This window comes from Mastomys coucha, unplaced genomic scaffold (assembly GCF_008632895.1).
Source record: "Mastomys coucha isolate ucsf_1 unplaced genomic scaffold, UCSF_Mcou_1 pScaffold1, whole genome shotgun sequence".
Classification (NCBI taxonomy): Eukaryota; Metazoa; Chordata; class Mammalia; order Rodentia; family Muridae; genus Mastomys; species Mastomys coucha.
This window is the reverse complement of record NW_022196891.1, coordinates 16,174,639-16,192,937: the sequence shown is the minus strand read 5'-3', so window position 1 is coordinate 16,192,937 and position 18,299 is coordinate 16,174,639. Positions and strand designations below refer to the sequence as shown.

Genomic DNA, 18,299 nt, shown 5'->3' with positions numbered 1-18,299 from the left:
CTGCCCCACAGTGTGGGTCCCGGGGATTGAGTCTAGGAGTCTGCTGTCTGCTCCACAGTGTGGGTCCCGGGGATTGAGTCTAGGAGTCTGCTGTCTGCTCCACAGTGTGGGTCCCAGGGATTGAGTCTAGGTGGTTATTCTTGGCCACACGCACTCCTAACTGTTGAGCCATTTCATTCTCCTGGAGCTTTTTACCCTCTAATCTTCATGATGTCATTCTTATCATGGAAAAATTATCTCAAATTTTGTTCATACTCACAAAAGTGTTTACTTTGCCATAATTGTTCACATAGAATCCCTACTAGATAATCTTTAAGCAATTCTCTGAACTTGGTTTATTTCTGCCTATTTATTTGATTGCTATGTTCAAAATTTTGGAAGTTTAATTTGAAAATCAAACATTGTAACTTATTTGAGATTGTTTTTGTTTACACTTTTTTCAACGCTTGCTCATCTCTGACTTGGTTAGTCATACACATGCCAATGAAAACATGGACTTAGATTACTATATAGCTTTGGAAATTAGGGTATTTTTTAAAAAGATTTATTTATTATCGTTATAAACGAGTACATTGGAGCTGTCTTCAGACGCACCAGAAGAAGGCATCAGATTTCATTATGGGTGGTTGTGAGCCACCATGGGGTTGCTGGGATTTGAATTCACGACCTTCGGAAGAACAGTCGGTGCTCTTACCCGCTGAGCTATCTCACCAGCCCAGAAATTAGGGTATTTTTGGTTTTGTTGTTTTTTCTTTTCCTTATAGATATAAAAATTGAGTTATTAAAGTATAGCAATGTAGCCGGGTGGTGGTGCTGCACACCTTTAATCCTAGCACTTGGGAGGTAGAAGTAGGTGGATCTCTGAATTTGAGGCTAGCCAGGTCTACAGAGTGAGTTCCAGAACAGCCAGGGCTACACAGAGAAACTGTGTCTCGGAAAAGCTTCACAAAACAAATGTAAAGCACCGTAAAGTCGGTAGCTAGTCCTTCCAACGACACAAGCATTCTGTGAACGGTCTCCTTCTGTCGGGGCTCTAGACCGGAGTCTGTACGCAATGGCAAGAGGAAGACGAGAGGTGGTTTTACTTTCCTTCTGAAATTAAAATGACATGAATTTTATATTTTAAAGCCAAAGTATAACTGGGTGGTGGCAGGGCACGCCTTTAATCCCAGCACTTGGGAGGCAGAGGTAGGTGGATTTCGGATTCGGAGTTCAAGGCCAGCCTGGTCTACAGAGTGAGTTCCAGGACAGCCAGGGCTACGCAAAGAAACCCTGTCTTGAAAAACCAAAGTGTGTAACTTTTCATTTTTCTTAGAAAAATGAGAGCCGTCAACTCACTCAGATTCAGTACACAGCCTGGCCTGACCATGGAGTACCTGATGATTCAAGTGACTTTCTGGATTTTGTTTGTCATGTACGAAACAAGAGGGCTGGAAAAGAAGAGCCGATTATTGTTCATTGCAGGTATTTTATTACCTGTCCTTAAAGAATGAATAAGTACATTCTTGGGAATGCATTCTGTATTTTGGCCTTTTGTTGTGATTAATTCTGTGATAGAAGATAGTAGACAATGAGACAATTCTAATATAATGGTGTAAGAAACTATGCAAAAGAATAAAAACAATAGTTATTTTTCTGGTTCTCCTATTTTAATATCTCTTCATTGTAATGTGTCTTATAATTCATAGTAACTTAGATATGAAATACTCACATTTCCATGTGTTTGTATTGTTATAGCAAAATAACTGGGTAATTTATAGAAACAGGAATGTATTTTTCAGTTTTAGACTGCAAGGCTAAGTATGGCCAGCAGAGGCTGCTAGGATACAAACAAGGGGAGCTAATACAGTGAAAGCCCTGTGGGCCTCTGAAGCTTAGCGCATAGGAGTAGCAGCAGATCCAAAATGTCATCTTTCTTTTTGCCAGTAGGTTTCCTGTGGATTTTTTGCCCTCCTATACTTTTAGTGGTAATATTTTAATGTTTTATTATTTTAACATTTTTGACAAAAGGTCTCATATAACCTAAGCTGGTCTTAATACTCTTTTTTTTTTTTTTCTAATTGTGGATAGCTCTGAACTCATGATCCTCGGTCCTCCACCTACCCAGTTCTAGAGTTCCACATGTGTACTGCCACCCCATCTTACAAAATAGAACTTTTGCGGTTTTATTTTTTTAATTTCCTTTCTATGTTTAGCTGGTTTTGTTTTTTTCATTATTCAGCAAGCTTTTTCTTTTCTTTTTAATCATCTGTTTTTTCCTCCTCTTTATTTTAATATTTTATTATTTATTAATTTGACATCATACATCCCAATTCCACTCATCTCCTCATCTCCCCATATCTTCCCTCTGCCCTTGCAACCTTCTCCCAAAAACAAAACAAAATAAAAAACCATCTCCAGCTTTCTCCCATAAGACATCCAAGGCATAGTCATGTCCATCACAGTGAGCTCTCACTCTTAGTACCAGTTTCTGCTTTCGTTTGATTTTCTTTTGCTGGGAGAAAACACTGATCGGAAGCAACTTGGGACAGAATTTATTTGATTTTATGTCCATCATGGAGGGAAGTCGGGATTCTGGAGACAAGCGGAAAAACCATCACAATGTGTACTCACTCACTCACATTGACTTGCTAAGCTACTTTTCTTAAACAGCCGAGGCACCTGCTAAGGGTGGGCACTACCCATAGTCTATTCCTCTTCTGTCAGTCAGCAACTAAGGAAATACCCCCAAGCCCATAGGCCAGACCGATGGAGTCAGTTCTCATCTGAAGTTCCTCCCAAGGGACTAGTTCATGTTGAGTTGACAGAGAGTAACCAGACACACACAGTATATTGGAGAAAAGATAACCTCCTCAATACATGGTGCTGAAAAATCTGGATGTCTGCTTTTAAAAGAATGAAACTGCACTCATACCTTTCACGCTGCATAAATATCAACTTAAGATGGATCAGAAACTATTACGTAAGACTTTAGAACCAGAAACTCATAGAGGAAACAATGAGTAAAACATTTGATGATACTAGCAGGAATTTTCTGAAGGAGTGCAGTAGCTCTAGAAGTAATGGCAAGTTCTGACAAATGAAGTTGGATCACATTTTAAAGCTTCTGCTCAATGAAAGAAATAATCAGTGGAGTGAAGAGATGCTGTTTGCCAATGGGAAATCTGACAGGATTAATATTTAGATAGAACAAAACAATATCTACTTAGTATATAGACAAATACGTTGAACTAACAGTTCTCAAAAGAAGAAACAAAAATACCCAATGAATATATGAAGAAAGGTTCAACATCCTTTAGTTTATTTAGGGAAATGAAAATTAAAACTTGTTTGTCATTCTATCTCATTCCACTCAGAATGGACATCCTCAAGAAAATAGATAAGAAATGATGGTGAGGCTATGGGAAAAGTGGAGCCTTTATTCATGGCTACTGAGGATATGAATTGTTACAGTCTCTGTATAAATCAGTGTGTAGGTACCTTGAATATTGAACTACTGTGTGACCCAGCTATTCCACAGTTTAGTATATACTTGAACCACTGATGTCAGGTCAATATATCACAGATATGCTTATATTTTATTACTATTATTAGTAAAAATGTACATTATTATATTTATTATTCCTACACTATTTATAATAACCCAGCTATGGAACCAGCCTAGGTGCCCATTAACAGATAGATGGGTAAAGGAATGTGATGCATATGTAAATAAGTTCAGTGTAAAGAAGAATGGAAATTTATCATTCATGGGCTGGTGAGATGGCTCAGCGGTTTTAAGAGCACCGACTGCTCGTCCAAAGAAAGGTCCTGAGTTCAAATCCCAGCAACCACATGGTGACTCACAACCATCTGTAATGAGATCTCACGCCCTCTTCTGGTGTGTCTGAAGACAGCTACAGTGTACTTATGTATAATAATAAATAAATCTTTAAAAAAATTTAAAAAAAAGAAAATTTATCATTCATAAGAAAGTTGATAGAACTGTAGATTATATCAATTAAAGTAACTCAGGTTCAGAAATACATGGGTTTTTTTGTTTTTTGTATTTTTTTGGTGGATATTTAGTGAGGGAAAAATGCATAAGGCATGCATAAGGGGACAAAAAGAAAAGGAATAAAAGGGAAGAGGGAAAGTTATGGGAAAAACAAAAGGGGCCATATTTTCTCTCAAAGAGAATGTAGATTTAAATATACACATGTTTAAATATCTACATATGATATGAAAGCAAAAAGGGGACAGGTGGTGGGAGGCGAGTTCAGAGGTTATGTAGGAAAAATGTCATGAAGTTCATCATTTTGTATGCTAACCAAAAAAATTTTTTGAGTCCAGTATCAGGGCTCGAGGGATGATGTCTCAGTTCTTAAGAAAATTATTTCTCATTCTGAGGAGCAGGGTTCAGGACCCCGGTACTCACATGGTAGCTAACAACTGAAGCTCCTGCTGCTGGGGACGTCACCTCTGGCTCTGCGGGCACTGGGCATGGGCACATGGTGCACCTATATACACACAGGCAAAACACTTAGACACATGAAATAATTTTATTTTTTTATGAAATAATTTTAAACAAAGAAAACAAGATGCAATGTCAAGAAGGTGAGATGTATGCATCTTTATATTATAGAAATCTTCAGTAGTTACTATAGTCACGTTTGTAGGTTATACCTTTTTTAAGTATCTCAGTGGTAAATGTTGATATAATTGTAACTTTGTTTAAAACATTAACTTATATAAGGTGCAAAAAAAATAATTGTCTTTTATGTATTTGTTAATGATTTATTTTGCATTTGTTACTTTGCATTTTAAAATGGATTTAAAATATTAAAGGGTTGACTTGCTAGGTTTATGAAATAAAACCTTAAAATGAAATTGTTTTTCTTTATTATGACTTGATACTTTGATATTTCTGCAGAAAAGCTACAAATTTAACAATTGTACCACTAAGACTTTGCACGTCTGTCTGTCCTTTTTCAGTGCTGGAATCGGAAGGACTGGGGTTCTTATTACTATGGAAACTGCCATGTGTCTCATTGAATGCAATCAGCCAGTTTATCCACTAGACATTGTGAGAACAATGAGAGATCAGAGAGCCATGATGATCCAGACACCTGTAAGTACTGTGCTTCATGTTCGCCTCCGCCTCCTGATCACAGTGGGTCTTGTTATTAGTCTGCATTTATATCATTTTTCTTGTACACAAATGTACGTATATATGATAGGGTCCTGCTGTGTAGCCCAGGCTTGGCTCCAACTCCTCACCCTCCTGCCTTAGCCTCCTGACAAGTATGTGCCTTAAGTCTGCCCCTAATTATACCTGTATTGTTTTAATTCCTATTCAGAAACTATTACTCTATAGTATAATAGTCAATATCTTGGTATTATAAAAATATTGTGGAAAACAGCCATGTTCATTTTGTGCATGTACCATGTCTATCTGCTTTTCGTGCTACAACTGGTGAGCGAAGCTGCAGCAGACACCTGTGGCCTACAGTGTCTACAATATTTACTATGTGGCCTTCTACGAAAACGCCTTTCTCAGCATGCATAAGGGTTCAGCATGTTAAGTCATGAGTGCTTTGCTAGATGTAGAGGCTCTTGTCTTGGGTTGTTTCACCAAGAGGAATGCTGTCTGTGAGAGTAAGCCTGACCTGGAGGGCTGGGTAGGACTTTGTTCAAGATTGCAGCTTTCCCTTTTCCTTAGAAATTAAATTGCATAACAATGTCAAAATTCCTTGAAATTAAGCTACTTATTTATTATATTCTCAAAAAAAATTGAACAGTAAATTTTAAATATATATTTATATTTTCCTTTTATAAATGTCATATATACTTTTTATCTCTCACCTTTTAATATTACTTGATGTGACACAGAAAGACAAAGACAGAGATTGAATGTGCAAGTGTACGTGAGGAGAATATAGGTAGTCTTTGTCATTCTCTACTTGATTATTTACAGAGAAAAGGTCTCTCACTGTACCCTGAGCTGAGCTGGCAGCCAGTAAATCCTAGTGATCTGTGTCTGCCCAGACACTGGCTTTACAGCACATCCAGAAATGCCCAGTTTTTTAACATGGGCCACGGAGCTATGAACCTAAGTCCTCATGCTTGTTCAACAAGTGTGCTCACCTGCTGAGCCTTCTCCCTAGCCCTTCCTTGCCTTTTTTTGGCTGTATGGTTTTTTATTTTGCTTTGTCTTGAAACAGGCTGTTCTAGCATTCACTGTGTAGATTATGCTGCTCTTGAACTTTAGGAACTCTTGCTTCAGTCTTCCAAGTGTTAGTATATGCATAGACCTCTCTACCTGAAATCCCTTGCTTGTTTTCACTTATCTGAATAGTCTGTCACTTATCATAGTTCATGTACCTCTAATCCCAGCCCTCAGGGCTCGGCAACAAGAGGATGTCTGTGAGTTTACGGACAACCATGTCTGCAGAGGAAGGCGATGGTGGCAACTTAAATGGTTTCCATTTTTTTATTTTAAAGAAGTGAATATATATTTTCAGGGTTTTTTTTCTAGTTCATCTTTTGAATTGAATTTTATGGAAGTAAGAATGTTTGTTCCAAAGGTAAAATAATATCTTGTTAGATACTTTCAAATTTCTCTTCATAGTTTCAGTGTTTTAACATTCCTATCAACAACGTCCTGGGTTTTGCCAACAAAGTATTATGTGAGAGTTTTTGTTTATTTTTTTCTTAACGTTTTACCCATTGGTTAAAAACTTCAAACTCTGTTCTATTTCACTTTTCAAGTTTCTTAATAAGCAAGATAAGTGAGATGTTAGTTTTCGGTTTTCTGGACTTTGTTGTAGTGATTCTGTTTTTTTCTACTTGTGTTTTTCAGAGTCAATACAGATTTGTATGTGAAGCTATTTTGAAAGTTTATGAAGAAGGCTTTGTTAAACCATTAACATCATCAAATAAATAAGAAAATAAAAAGGTTGGAATAAGTACTGGGAAACTGATTTTGTTACATTCACTGTGCCATAATACTGCTCGCAGGAAATGGCCTCTCACACAAAAAGTGAAGAACTCAAAAAGACATTGAGAACTTCAGCACTACTGCACTTTATGTTTTAAAAAGTCACTCAAAACCTATTACTCACATGGTTGACTATTTTTGTGCTTTGCTCTGAACAAATAGTGGAAACTGAATATGTTCAGGGTAATTTATGGAATTTTGAGGTGTTGCCATATAGGCCTCTCTGGTAGAATTGCCACAGATAAGGCTCAGAACTCTCATCTCTATTACACACTTGTACCATGAAAGCAAAAAGGAGTAAAACACCAGGACTCTACTCTGGTCCTTTCCAGTGGTTCATGTACTCACTCTACTGATTGCCAGATTTTATTTTTCAAATGTTAGCAATACCACTCTCAACATTAGCCAGTCCACTGCCTGTGGATGCAGCACATCCTCCCTGGCGTCCAGTAGGAACCTGCTGTTGAGAAGAAGCTGGGAAGGAGGTTGCTGTTCCCAGGAAATGCTGCACAGTGTCCATTTACCAGCATCTTAGAGAAGTAACTATGAATCTACGCATTTCCTTGGATTTAATGATGTAACTTATATTTAACATAAGGTTGGCTTATTCCAAATCATGTGATTCATATTCTTGATGTAAAGGAATGCATGCATCGTGTCTTAACCCCTTAAGTGCCTTGAGATATCTTTGTCTAATGAAAAGGCACTCATTTGACCCCATAGGAGGTATGTATGTATACTGTACATTCTTAAAGTTTTATGAATTTTTAGTAAGTTCACAATGTTTTAAAAAACCAGCTTCTTATGTTGAAAGTCATACAAAGAAGAGTGAGAACACTGTGTCTCTTACTCAGCACTTGCTTGTACTCGGCCATCAAAGCCAGGACCTCTGGATTCTGCTGCTATGGATTCTTCACAGTCTGAACATTCCTTTACGGAGGGACAGGGGCTGAAGTTTAGCAGCTTAACTTAAAAAGAGGGTTTATTTCAGATTTCATATTTACTTTATCCTAAGTTAAAAAGTATTGTTTAACCATGTACATTAGAGATAAATATATTGGTACTCTAAGTTATAGTGACAAAGTTAATTAGTTGGTTTATTAACATCTATAACTTAAGTGCTGCCCTGAAGCATCATTCTAGGTCATATCAGGCTTGTCTTCACACTGCTCTTTTCATTGGGATTCTTTAGACAAGGAATTAAACACTATTGACTTTCTCTAAATGTGACCCTCCATAATAGTAAAATGCCAGTTTTCTTGTCACTGTAGTTTACATATGCCTATTAACGTACAAGCATGTCAGTGAGTCCATCCTGATGAAAGATCTAGCTCCCACTATAGATGTGTATGTTTTCCTTGTCTTAAGTCTGTAGAGACAGATTTTTAAAATTGCCCAATTTAATGTGAGAACTTGCTCACCTTTTCACATGTTATTTAACATGGATGTGGTTAAAATAGACATATTTGCTAGTGGTTTCAGATTACTTCTGGAGTCTTGATAAAACATAGGTTCCAATGATAGATATTTTGGAATGCTATTTAGTTGGGAGAATGATAATACATTTAAAAATCTTTAGTAAAATATAAATTATTGTTTTACGTATTCAGGACCTATAAAATTCAGAAGTTAAGCTTCTAAATATTAATTGCCAGGGTACCAAATAAATTGTCGATTATAAATATTTCTTGTCTTATTTTTTAAAGAAAGAAATAAAACATAATCTTTATATCAAACAGAAGTTCCCCTATTCTGATTTCATATGCACGACAATATAAGTTAGTCAATGAATTATAATTTTGCTCAGACATTCCATTCTCTACCCAGAGGCAAATGTAATTTAGGCTGGTAGCATATCATTACAAGTTAAAAAGGGAAATCGGGTTGGAGATATATACATTATAAAGCTATTTTATTTCATTGATGGATTTTAGCCTCAATTTTAGATCTTGCCATGTGGGTAGAAGGTGACAACCATAGACTGAAAGAGAAGAGCTGTGCAGAAGGGCGGTGTTGTGATTCACTTGCTCTTTAATGTGAAGCTTTGGGTACATCTCTGTAGTTAGCACCCTGTTGGCAGTGAGCAGTGCTGCCTTTCAAGTCCGCACTGCTTGTTTTTAAGAGACAGGGAGAATTAAATTTCTTAGAGCAATTTCTTGTCTGAGAACTATGCTCCATTAGTATTTTACATATGACAACAGCCCTACTAGAATATTTATTAGGATTATAAACTAATCTTAGCCTTCACAAATTGTTTATATGGATATGCTAATTAAACTTTCCTAGTTACTTAACATATAACACTGTCCTTTACTTCTAATCAGTTTATTAATCTAAATAGATCTCTAGAAATAATGCTAGTTTTCATTATGCCAGGTAGTGCTACACTCCATACATATTGATGTAATATTGTGTGACAAAAACCAAATTTCTTGAATCAAACTACTTGTCCATTTCACTCCCACCCTTAAGTCCACACCCTGACAAACTCAAAAAAGAATGCGTTTCTTCCGACAGGTGAGAAGTCAGTATTGGTGAGTGAGGGCTTTGGACATGCTAAAAGGAAATGTGAGCCGGGCGGTGGTGGCGCACGCCTTTAATCCCAGCACTTGGGAGGCAGAGGCAGGCGGATTTCTGAGTTCGAGGCCAGCCTGGTCTACAGAGTGAGTTCCAGGACAGCCAAGGCTACACAGAGAAACCCTGTCTCGAAAAAACAAACAAACAAACAAACAAACAAAAGGAAATGTGAAAACTTTCCTTCTCTAAATTCACACGGCTTTTTTTGCTTCTTTTTATTGGGCATTTGGTTTTGTCAGCACCGCCAAGATGCTCTGAACTAATCTTTTGAAGTAGACTTTGCATTCACAAAAAGAGTAGATTGTATCTGTTAAACTAATCCATTCATTCAAAAGTGAGACAGAATAAGCAGCCCAGGAAAAGCTTGTGTGTAGCTTGCTGGGACAAGTAATTGGGAAAGGGTAATGACTGGTCATTTTGACTTAAGAATAAAGGTAACAGTGTATGGAAACTGACTTCACATGCAGTTAGGCTGAGCCATTAGGACAGTTGCTTGAAGGTTTTGGGTACAGCTGTACGTGCCTTGATAGAGAAAGATCAGTGCATTGATTTGCACGTGTACTTCATAAAGACGTGCCCACAGACTGAATGGACTTTTAACCATGGGGTTTTTTTATATCTCTTGGCAGGTCTGACCAAGTCTAATGAGTTATTTGAGCAAAAAATCTTTTCTCACTAGAAGTACTACTTAACTTGAGAGCTAAAAATTTGAAAGATTTTGTTCAGTTCCTAGTCCTTGTTATTATAGGAAGGACCACAGGTCCAGCAATTAATTTAGCAGAATCTGGGCATCTTCAAGTTTTCTAATTCTCAATTTAGTGTCGCTGTATTAGACTATAACTTCAGTAAATTGTGAATGTGATAAATGCTTGTAAAGTTTATCTATTTCTACTTGGGAAGCATGCTCAGTGTTGTCATTTTGAACCTGTGACATCTTAGAAGTTTGAAAGGAGACTTCAAAAGTGATGCCAATTAGGACTTGGACTCAGTTTGCTGGCGCTTCCTTAACAGATTAGCATAAGCTGTTGTGAAGTGTTTCAGGTGATACACATGCGGTAGAAAACTGAACTGCAAACAGGAAAGCACTTTTACAGCACTTAAAACACGGAACTGAGATTTAGAATTTATACCTACTACAAAATAATATATTCATGTGAACATGTGATAAAATGGAAATTTAGCTTGTTTAGCAGGAAGAGAGAAGGAAACATGAACTTAGAGCAATATGCTACTTAATGTCTGTTTTGAGTATTGAAAATTTCTGATGGTAAAGTTGCCAAAGTAGTTTTGAATTCATGTAAGTTGTTTATACTAAACAATGTGGGTTATGTTTACAGGCTCTTTATAGTACTCACTTTATAATTCTGATGAAGTTTGTAGTTTGTATTTGTCATTTATAGTAAATATATGATGATAAATATTTGCTGGAATAAATAGTACTATAGCAGATGTATCTAAGTAATCCCACAGTCTGCTTTCATACAAGGTGCTGTATCCAGAAAGCAAGTACTTTGTGTTACCATTCTCACATCCCACATTTGCACCAAACGTCCACTGCCATTCCTAGAACCATGCGTGGTGCTTCCTCCAAGTGAACAGCTGTGTTACTGTAATTACGTGGATTGAATTTATCAACTATCAGAATTGCTAATCTTTTAACAGATATTTGTGTCTCAGTGTGATCACAAGTTGTAGCAACTTTTGTGAAATTCTTAGAGAATTATATACAAGCATGAAATGTATGTAATCTTAAAACTTTTTGAGGGCTAATTGCTAATTGATAATTTCATCAGTTTTAAGAGTAAAAGAAATCAACCCCAGAATTAAATGTTTTGGGTTCTGCTTTTTACCACAATTCTTATTTTGCATGGATTTTATTTACTCTTTTTTGTTTTGCTTTGTTTTGTTTTGTTTTTTGAGACAGGGTTTCTCTGTGTAGCCCTGGCTGTCCTGGAACTCACTCTGTAGATAGACCAGGCTGGCCTGGAACTCAGAAATCCGCCTGCCTCTGCCTCCCAAGTGCTGGGACTAAAGACGTGCGTCACCGCTGCCCGGTGATTTCATTTACTCTTAGTAGTAGTTATATTTCTGTATGTTAACAGAAACAACAACCCATATATTCCAGCCCGCGATTACTTGATTTTCATGCCTTATTGAATGGATCATTTTGAGTAGATACCATAAAGTTATTTTCTGTTTCCATATACCATGTGTTGCTGCTTATTTACAGTTTTCTACTATGGTATACTATTGATTTCTAAAGTCATTGTTTATTTTTTTAGCCCTCCACAGGTAAATGGCCAGCCATAAGTCATAGCTGTTTGACAGCAGTCCATCAGTATTGGCTAGGTATGGCTCAGTACATAAACAAGTACACCATTTGCAGAAAAGTATTAGCAATACTGCAAGTTAAAAACTACACTGTTAAGGAAGAATTCAGACATTTACCTTCCTGGAGCCTTGTAAATTCCCAGTATAAGGATGAAAAAGAAAGCCTTGTTAAGGTCATAAAAGTTTCAGTTAAACACTGTAGAGTTTTCCTATTATTATGTAAATGATATACAGAAAATATTTTTCTATGAACAGAAGGTTAAAACTGTTAACTTTAATTCATTGCTTAAAAGGGATAAAACAATATTTGTATGTCTTTCATGCTGTAAAGAAAATGAATGTATCTTTCAAATGTTAGAGTTGTTACTTGATTGTAAGTATATGTGTTTTAAAAAAGAAATGTGCAAAGGGTTGAAAAGAAGAATATTAGAAGTCATTATGTAAAATGAAATGTTGGAAGGAATGGAATTTCATTATAAATGAGCATCACTATCAAAGCATATTTCAGATATAATGTACATTCATTTTCACATTGCTTCGTTTTATTCCTAGAAATGTTTCTTAAAAATTGTATATACTGTTTTGAGTGTAAAGTAGTTGATTTCTGCACTTGTGTTGGGCCTCGTGTGCTGCTGCATGAGTCTACCATGGAGGGAAGATCCCAAGTTTTGTCAGTGTCACAGCCACCAGTAGGAGCATCATTGTGAGAATGTGAAACCCATGCCTAAGAGCCAGTGCAGTAACTGCAGAGGCCTCCGACTGTGCTACTGCGGTTCCCTTTTAGCTTCAATGACATGGATAGACAGGAAGACTACTTACTGGGTGCAACTCTCCTGACTTGTAACAGTGGTGGCTTGTGCACGTACAGCATAACTCTCAGCTGAGTGAAGACTCTCTAAACCAATGCCCGTAGCTGTGAGTGATCTGCTCAGTAGCTTCCTTAAATCTAGTATTTACCAGTTATCAAACTTGATGTAAACTGGGAATTTGTTGTTTTGACGCTTTTCTAGCCATCCATGCTAATTTTAACTCACCATGATATACCCTGAACAACCAAAAAGTGATCCACGGCCAGTGTCGGATTGCCTCTACCCCAGCAGTTACAAAGTTTAGCACTGCTAAATAACTGATGACTTAGAAGTCGCATTGGTAAATAAAGTCACTGCCAAGGATCTTCAAGGAGATAGCTTTCTTTAACCTTGGGCCCAGATAGTTGCTGCTTCCTGGTTTCCCTAGATGTACTCTATATCTGCTGTATGTCTTCATACCCACTGTAGTCACAGTTGGGCCTAGTTTACCCTTTAAAAATGTGCTTTCCACTCATACAGTAGTCCAGGTATTTACCTTCCTGGAGAAGGAAGATTCAACCCAATTCTGTGATTCTCTGGATTCCTTTTTTTCCCAGTGTTTGAATGAGCTAGCAAGATTCCTCATTCCTAAATCCTGTAGAGTGGGTTCTTTTTCAGTGCTAAAATTGTTTTCAAATAGCACTTTACTTCATGCTTACTACTGATTTAATTTATACATTAAAAACATCTATCCTCAAGTTTTGTAAATACAGAAAAGCAATTGATTAGCAGTAGAGTTTATTAGATTGGCCCCAAGTTTAAATGCTTTATTATGATCTCTTGATAGCTTCTTCTGATATTTAAGAGGTAACCTCTGTGATTTTAGCTCTGCCATTTTCCTGTAATTTGTATAATACAGTAGAGGCTGCCCAGCTGATCTATCGCTGGACTTACTTCTCTCAGCTACCTTCAGCCAAGCTTGGTTACTAAAACTGTTTCCCTGCTCTGCATTTTGTGAACATCACATGGATATTTGGAAATTTGTTTATTTTCAGTGTAGTACCTAAATATTTAGTAGATACTGCACCACTAGTTCATAGTTTATATGAAAGACAAAGGGCAGAATTTATGATATTGTAACAGTTTATATTAAGCTGTTTTCATAATCTGCCAGTACAGTATATCTGCTGTAAAAAATAAAAGTAGTCTCCCCCAGTGATCTCCAGCATTAGAACACACCAACTCTAAACTATGCTGTGGGCTTTTCAAGTAAGAAAGGCTAGTCCTTGTTTTCTACAGTGTAGGTTAACTTTAGACTGATAGCTTATACTTATCAGTACTATTTTAAACAGGAGTTTAAAGATTATTTTTATGTAGAGAGTATTTTAATTTGGGAACTTTCTTTTCTTGTAATAGGTGCTATATGTAAATATAGAGTGAGAATTTGCTTGGTTAAAGGTCTAGTTTATTTCCTTATTAAATATTTTTCATTTCTGTTTCCATTTCATGGTTTGTACTGAACTAATAGCAGAATGGAATTAGTCCCTTAAGGTTGTAGACTACCTTTTCTCCCAGTTGTACAAAAATATCTCCATATGGTTTGGTCTCAGATTAAGCTAAGAATGAAAACATGAAATGCATAAGCTTGAATTTGGTCACCACTGGACTATTTGAAATGATCACTGTGCACTTGTCACTGCAGTTTACTATGTGTCTGAAAGGCATTGTGTGTGTGTCTTAATTTCAGTGAAAATTAGAATTCCTGCCGTTCATATTTTAAACAATCCACACATAGCAACAGTGAACAGGATAAAAATGCTGGTTTGCATTGTTTTAGTCCTAACCTCAATTTATATTATGCAAAACGCATTTACAGGTATTTTGTTGGTTATATTTCATTTTTATTTAGTACTTGTCCAGGTACAAATGTGAAAATTAAAAAAAAAAAAACACCTAGCTGTTAATGTTCAATTGAAAAATAAAGATGCGCTTTAGTAATCTAATGACTTCGTTTCAAGGTTATTTTATGGGGACTTATTGTTAGATTGATGACAGTGATTTATTCATTAATGGGTGGTCAGTTAGAAGGGATGGCTCAATGCTAAACCTGATGGTTTATTTCTAAGATCAGTAGTGCACATGGTGTCTCTTCTCTGAAGGGGAAGAATAGAGATTTTAAAGAGAATTTAGAAAATTAAAGAATACTTGTGTGTGTGATATGTGAATGTGGCGTATGCACCTATGCATGTGCACCTCTGCTCATACTTGTAGAGGCCAGGAGAGGGCATCTAGTGTTTGCTCTATCATTCTCCACTTGATTTTCTTGAGACAAGAACCTAGAACCTACTGTTTGTTTTCCAGCTAGCCTAGCTGGCCCCAAGCCTGTCATGCTTTGTCTCTGACACCTCAGCACAGGGTTGCAGGCACACCTGTGCCCAGCTAATAATACGAGTTCTGAGACTCCCAACTCAGGTCTTCATGTTCGAGCAGTAAGCATTCTCAGCCATTGAGCCGTCTCCCTGTCCTCCCGCAGAATAAAAAGTATTTGCAGTCTCCTTCTTTGTAGCCACCACCTCCAGTAATCCCAGAGCAGGACTGGGATTGCCTCTTGAAGTCAGCCTGAATCTCAACATCCCAGGTGCAGTCAGGCCTGCCATGTCTCATCTTAGAGGAAGGAAGTAAAGGCTATTCTCATTTTGTTTTGTTTGAGGGAGGTGTTCGATTTTAGGTGGCTTTGATTTGCCTCGAACTCAAGAGATCTGCTTGATTCTGCCTTTCAAGTGCTGGGATCACCACACCCAACAACCAATAACTGTTTTAGGTACATACATGATAAAAGATTCATTATAGCAAAGGGAGGTACAATGACATAGTGACCTATGCATGTGTTCCTACCTAGCTAGTTTAAAGTTTCAGTAAAAGAACTGCTTTAGGCCAGGAGTTCAGGGCCACCTTGAGCAACACAGAGAGATCCTGTGTCAAAAATAAGGAGAGAAGGATTGGAGAGATGGCTCAGTGGTTAAGAGCACTGGCTGCTCTTCCAGAGGTCCTGGGTTCAATTTCCAGCACACACATGGTGGCTCACCACCATCTGTAATGGGATCTGATGCCCTCGTTTGGTGTGCATGAAGACAGTGCATTCATATAAAATACACAATTTTTTTATAGGAAGCCCCATCACACCAATGATGACCTGTGTTCAATTTCTTATATTTCCTTCCTGGGAAAATATATATTTGTGTATACATAAACATTTATGCTTATAGAATTGTATGATGTGTCTTTAACTTGATTTTTCATTGTAGGATATTTCTATATTAGCATATTCACATCTATCATATTCTTTAAAAAGTTATTATTTGGGGGTTGAGGGGCATGAATGATAATGTATGTATATGCACAGCACTCATGTAGAGGTCAGAGGAAAACGTGAGTCAGTTCTCTCCACCATGTGAGTCCTGGGGATCAAGCTGGGGTCATCCCGCTTGGTCCTGAGTGTCTTTATCTGCAGAGCCATCTCACCAGCCCAACTCATTCTTCTTAATTTGCCATCACATGGATGTTGCATAATTTCATTTTATAACAATTATTATATTTGTATGTGTGTGCATCTACCAGATGAGCTAGATCCCCTGGCCTACCCTGCCTTTTTGAAACTACTCTTGCTTTAAAAATCTGTACCAGGCAGCAGAAACGATGCTGGTTTCCTGGTATTGTCCCTAATCAGCAGGGAACTTGAGTTTTTAATTTCTCCACCCCAAGGCTGTATGGGTAGAGCTGTGTGTAGTACTTAGCTGTTGCTCCTTTGGCCCTGGCTGACGTGCCACATAGGTGACTGACATAGTCTAGCAACACCATGGGAACAGAAAGAGCTGTTGGTACAGGCACGGACAGTGCCAAATCCCCAGAAACTATATTCTGGTTTCAATGAGCTGGATCCTCCCTCTATAAACACTAATTTTCTGGCAAGATCCCGTGAAACCCTTGTTCCAGACCCTCCTGACCTGCTCTTCTTGCTCCTTTTTTTCTTTCGAGACGGTTTCTCTGTGTAGCTCTGGCTGTCCTGGAATTCACTCTGTAGACCAGGTTGGCCTCGAACTCAGAAATTCGCCTGCCTCTGCCTCCCAAGTGCTGAGATTAAAGGCGTGCATCACCACCGCCCGGCTCTTCTTGCTGTTTTAGTTTCACTAGGGCCCTTGCATAGGTCCACACAGTCCTTTGCCCTTGCTGTTTTTGTTCTTCCGGGTTGTCTTCCGGGCTCTTTCCTCGCCTACTTTAGGTCTGAAGTCAACGTCACTGCCCTAAGAGCCTTCCTCCCTGCTGAAATTGCAACCCTTCATTCCCAGACCCCACACCCCACTGTTACTTTTCTCTTTAGTAATTTACTAACCTCGAATTAAACACGTTTTGAACCCAGGACTTCATGTATTCTACTAACTGAGCTGTACCCTACAGCATTTTCTTTTTCCTTTTGAGATGGTGTTAGGTAGATTGGCCTCCGGTTTCTGGGCTTAAGTGATCTTTCTGCCTCAAGGGCTGTAGGTCCACTCTCCCATACAGGCTTGACCATGAAATAACTTGTTTAATTATGACAGAACCTCTCAATGTAGCCAATGCTGGCCCTGAAGTCATGATTCAGCACCCAAGGGGCGCTTGCCACTGTAGTAGCTTTGAGGGACTACTGTGTTTCTTCTTTATCTGTCTTATCTCCAGGGCCTACAGCACAGTAGGCATTTTGATAAACTATCTGAAGAATGAATGACTGGAATGTCGTCCTGCCACTCTGGGCTCCATTCCGTGACCACAGTGCCCGGAGCATCAGTCTGTTATTTCCTTTTCCTAGCCTTGTTTTCTCCAGGGCCCTTCCCTCCACTTGACACATATTTTTTCTCTTTCTCCATTACAGACTAAAAGTTACTTTAATCTCTAGGATTTGGGGTGGGGGTGGGGGAGCGAGGAAGCATTTAAACAAATGCTGGATCAGTTAATAAATGTGTAAGAGAAAAGCAGGTATACCAGACTACATTAAAAATAGGAACATCTATTCATTTTTGCTGTGTTGGGGGTTGGATCCGGAGTCTTGTAGGTGCTAGTCTAACAACCTACCTACCACTGAACTGTATCCCAAACCCAACGCTTCATTTTCAAATTATATTACCAGGAAAGTGAAAAATTCAAAATATAAAACCAAGCGCCATCGAGATGCTCAGTGGGTAAAAGTGCTTCACTCCAAATGTGAAGGCCTGAGTTCGGTTCCCTATGCCCACATGATAGGAGAAAACCAGCTTTTGCAAGTTGTTCTCAGACGGAGGACTGTGGCATATCTTTTACCTGACCCATACATATACACAGAAAAAAAAAAATTTTTTTTTTTTTTTTTAAAAAGACAAGATTTCACTATGGAGTCCTGGCTGACCTGTAAGGAAGTAGACCTGGCTGGCCTCGAACTCACAGAAATCCACCTGCCTCTGCCTCTGGAGTATTGGGATTAAAGGGGAACTACAGTTCTTCATTTCTCTCAGCCCCACCTGGTCTTGCCACCTTAAATTCAGACGCAGGAGGCCCATTTCCGGGGCGGTGTCATGGCCCCTTTAAGAGCGGAGCGGCCCGCCCTCCGGGGGGCG

At 38.2% G+C, this 18,299-nt stretch overlaps 1 protein-coding gene across 8 annotated transcripts in view; it reads left to right on the top strand.

Annotated features, from left to right (window-relative positions):
* Positions 1-8,711, top strand: part of Ptpn4 (protein tyrosine phosphatase non-receptor type 4) — a 158,515-nt gene extending 149,804 nt beyond the window's left edge. For 7 of the 8 annotated variants that reach the window (XM_031380565.1, XM_031380584.1, XM_031380567.1 and 4 more), the window contains 3 exons: positions 1,316-1,464; positions 4,975-5,110; positions 6,842-6,958. In XM_031380565.1, the coding sequence (XP_031236425.1) occupies positions 1,316-1,464; positions 4,975-5,110; positions 6,842-6,925 (369 nt within the window). In that variant the 3' untranslated portion in view covers positions 6,926-6,958. Of the gene's footprint in view, positions 1-1,315; positions 1,465-4,974; positions 5,111-6,841 lie in introns of all 8 variants that reach the window. The other variant, XM_031380558.1, reaches the window with a different exon arrangement.
* The last annotated feature ends 9,588 nt before the right edge of the window (positions 8,712-18,299 follow it).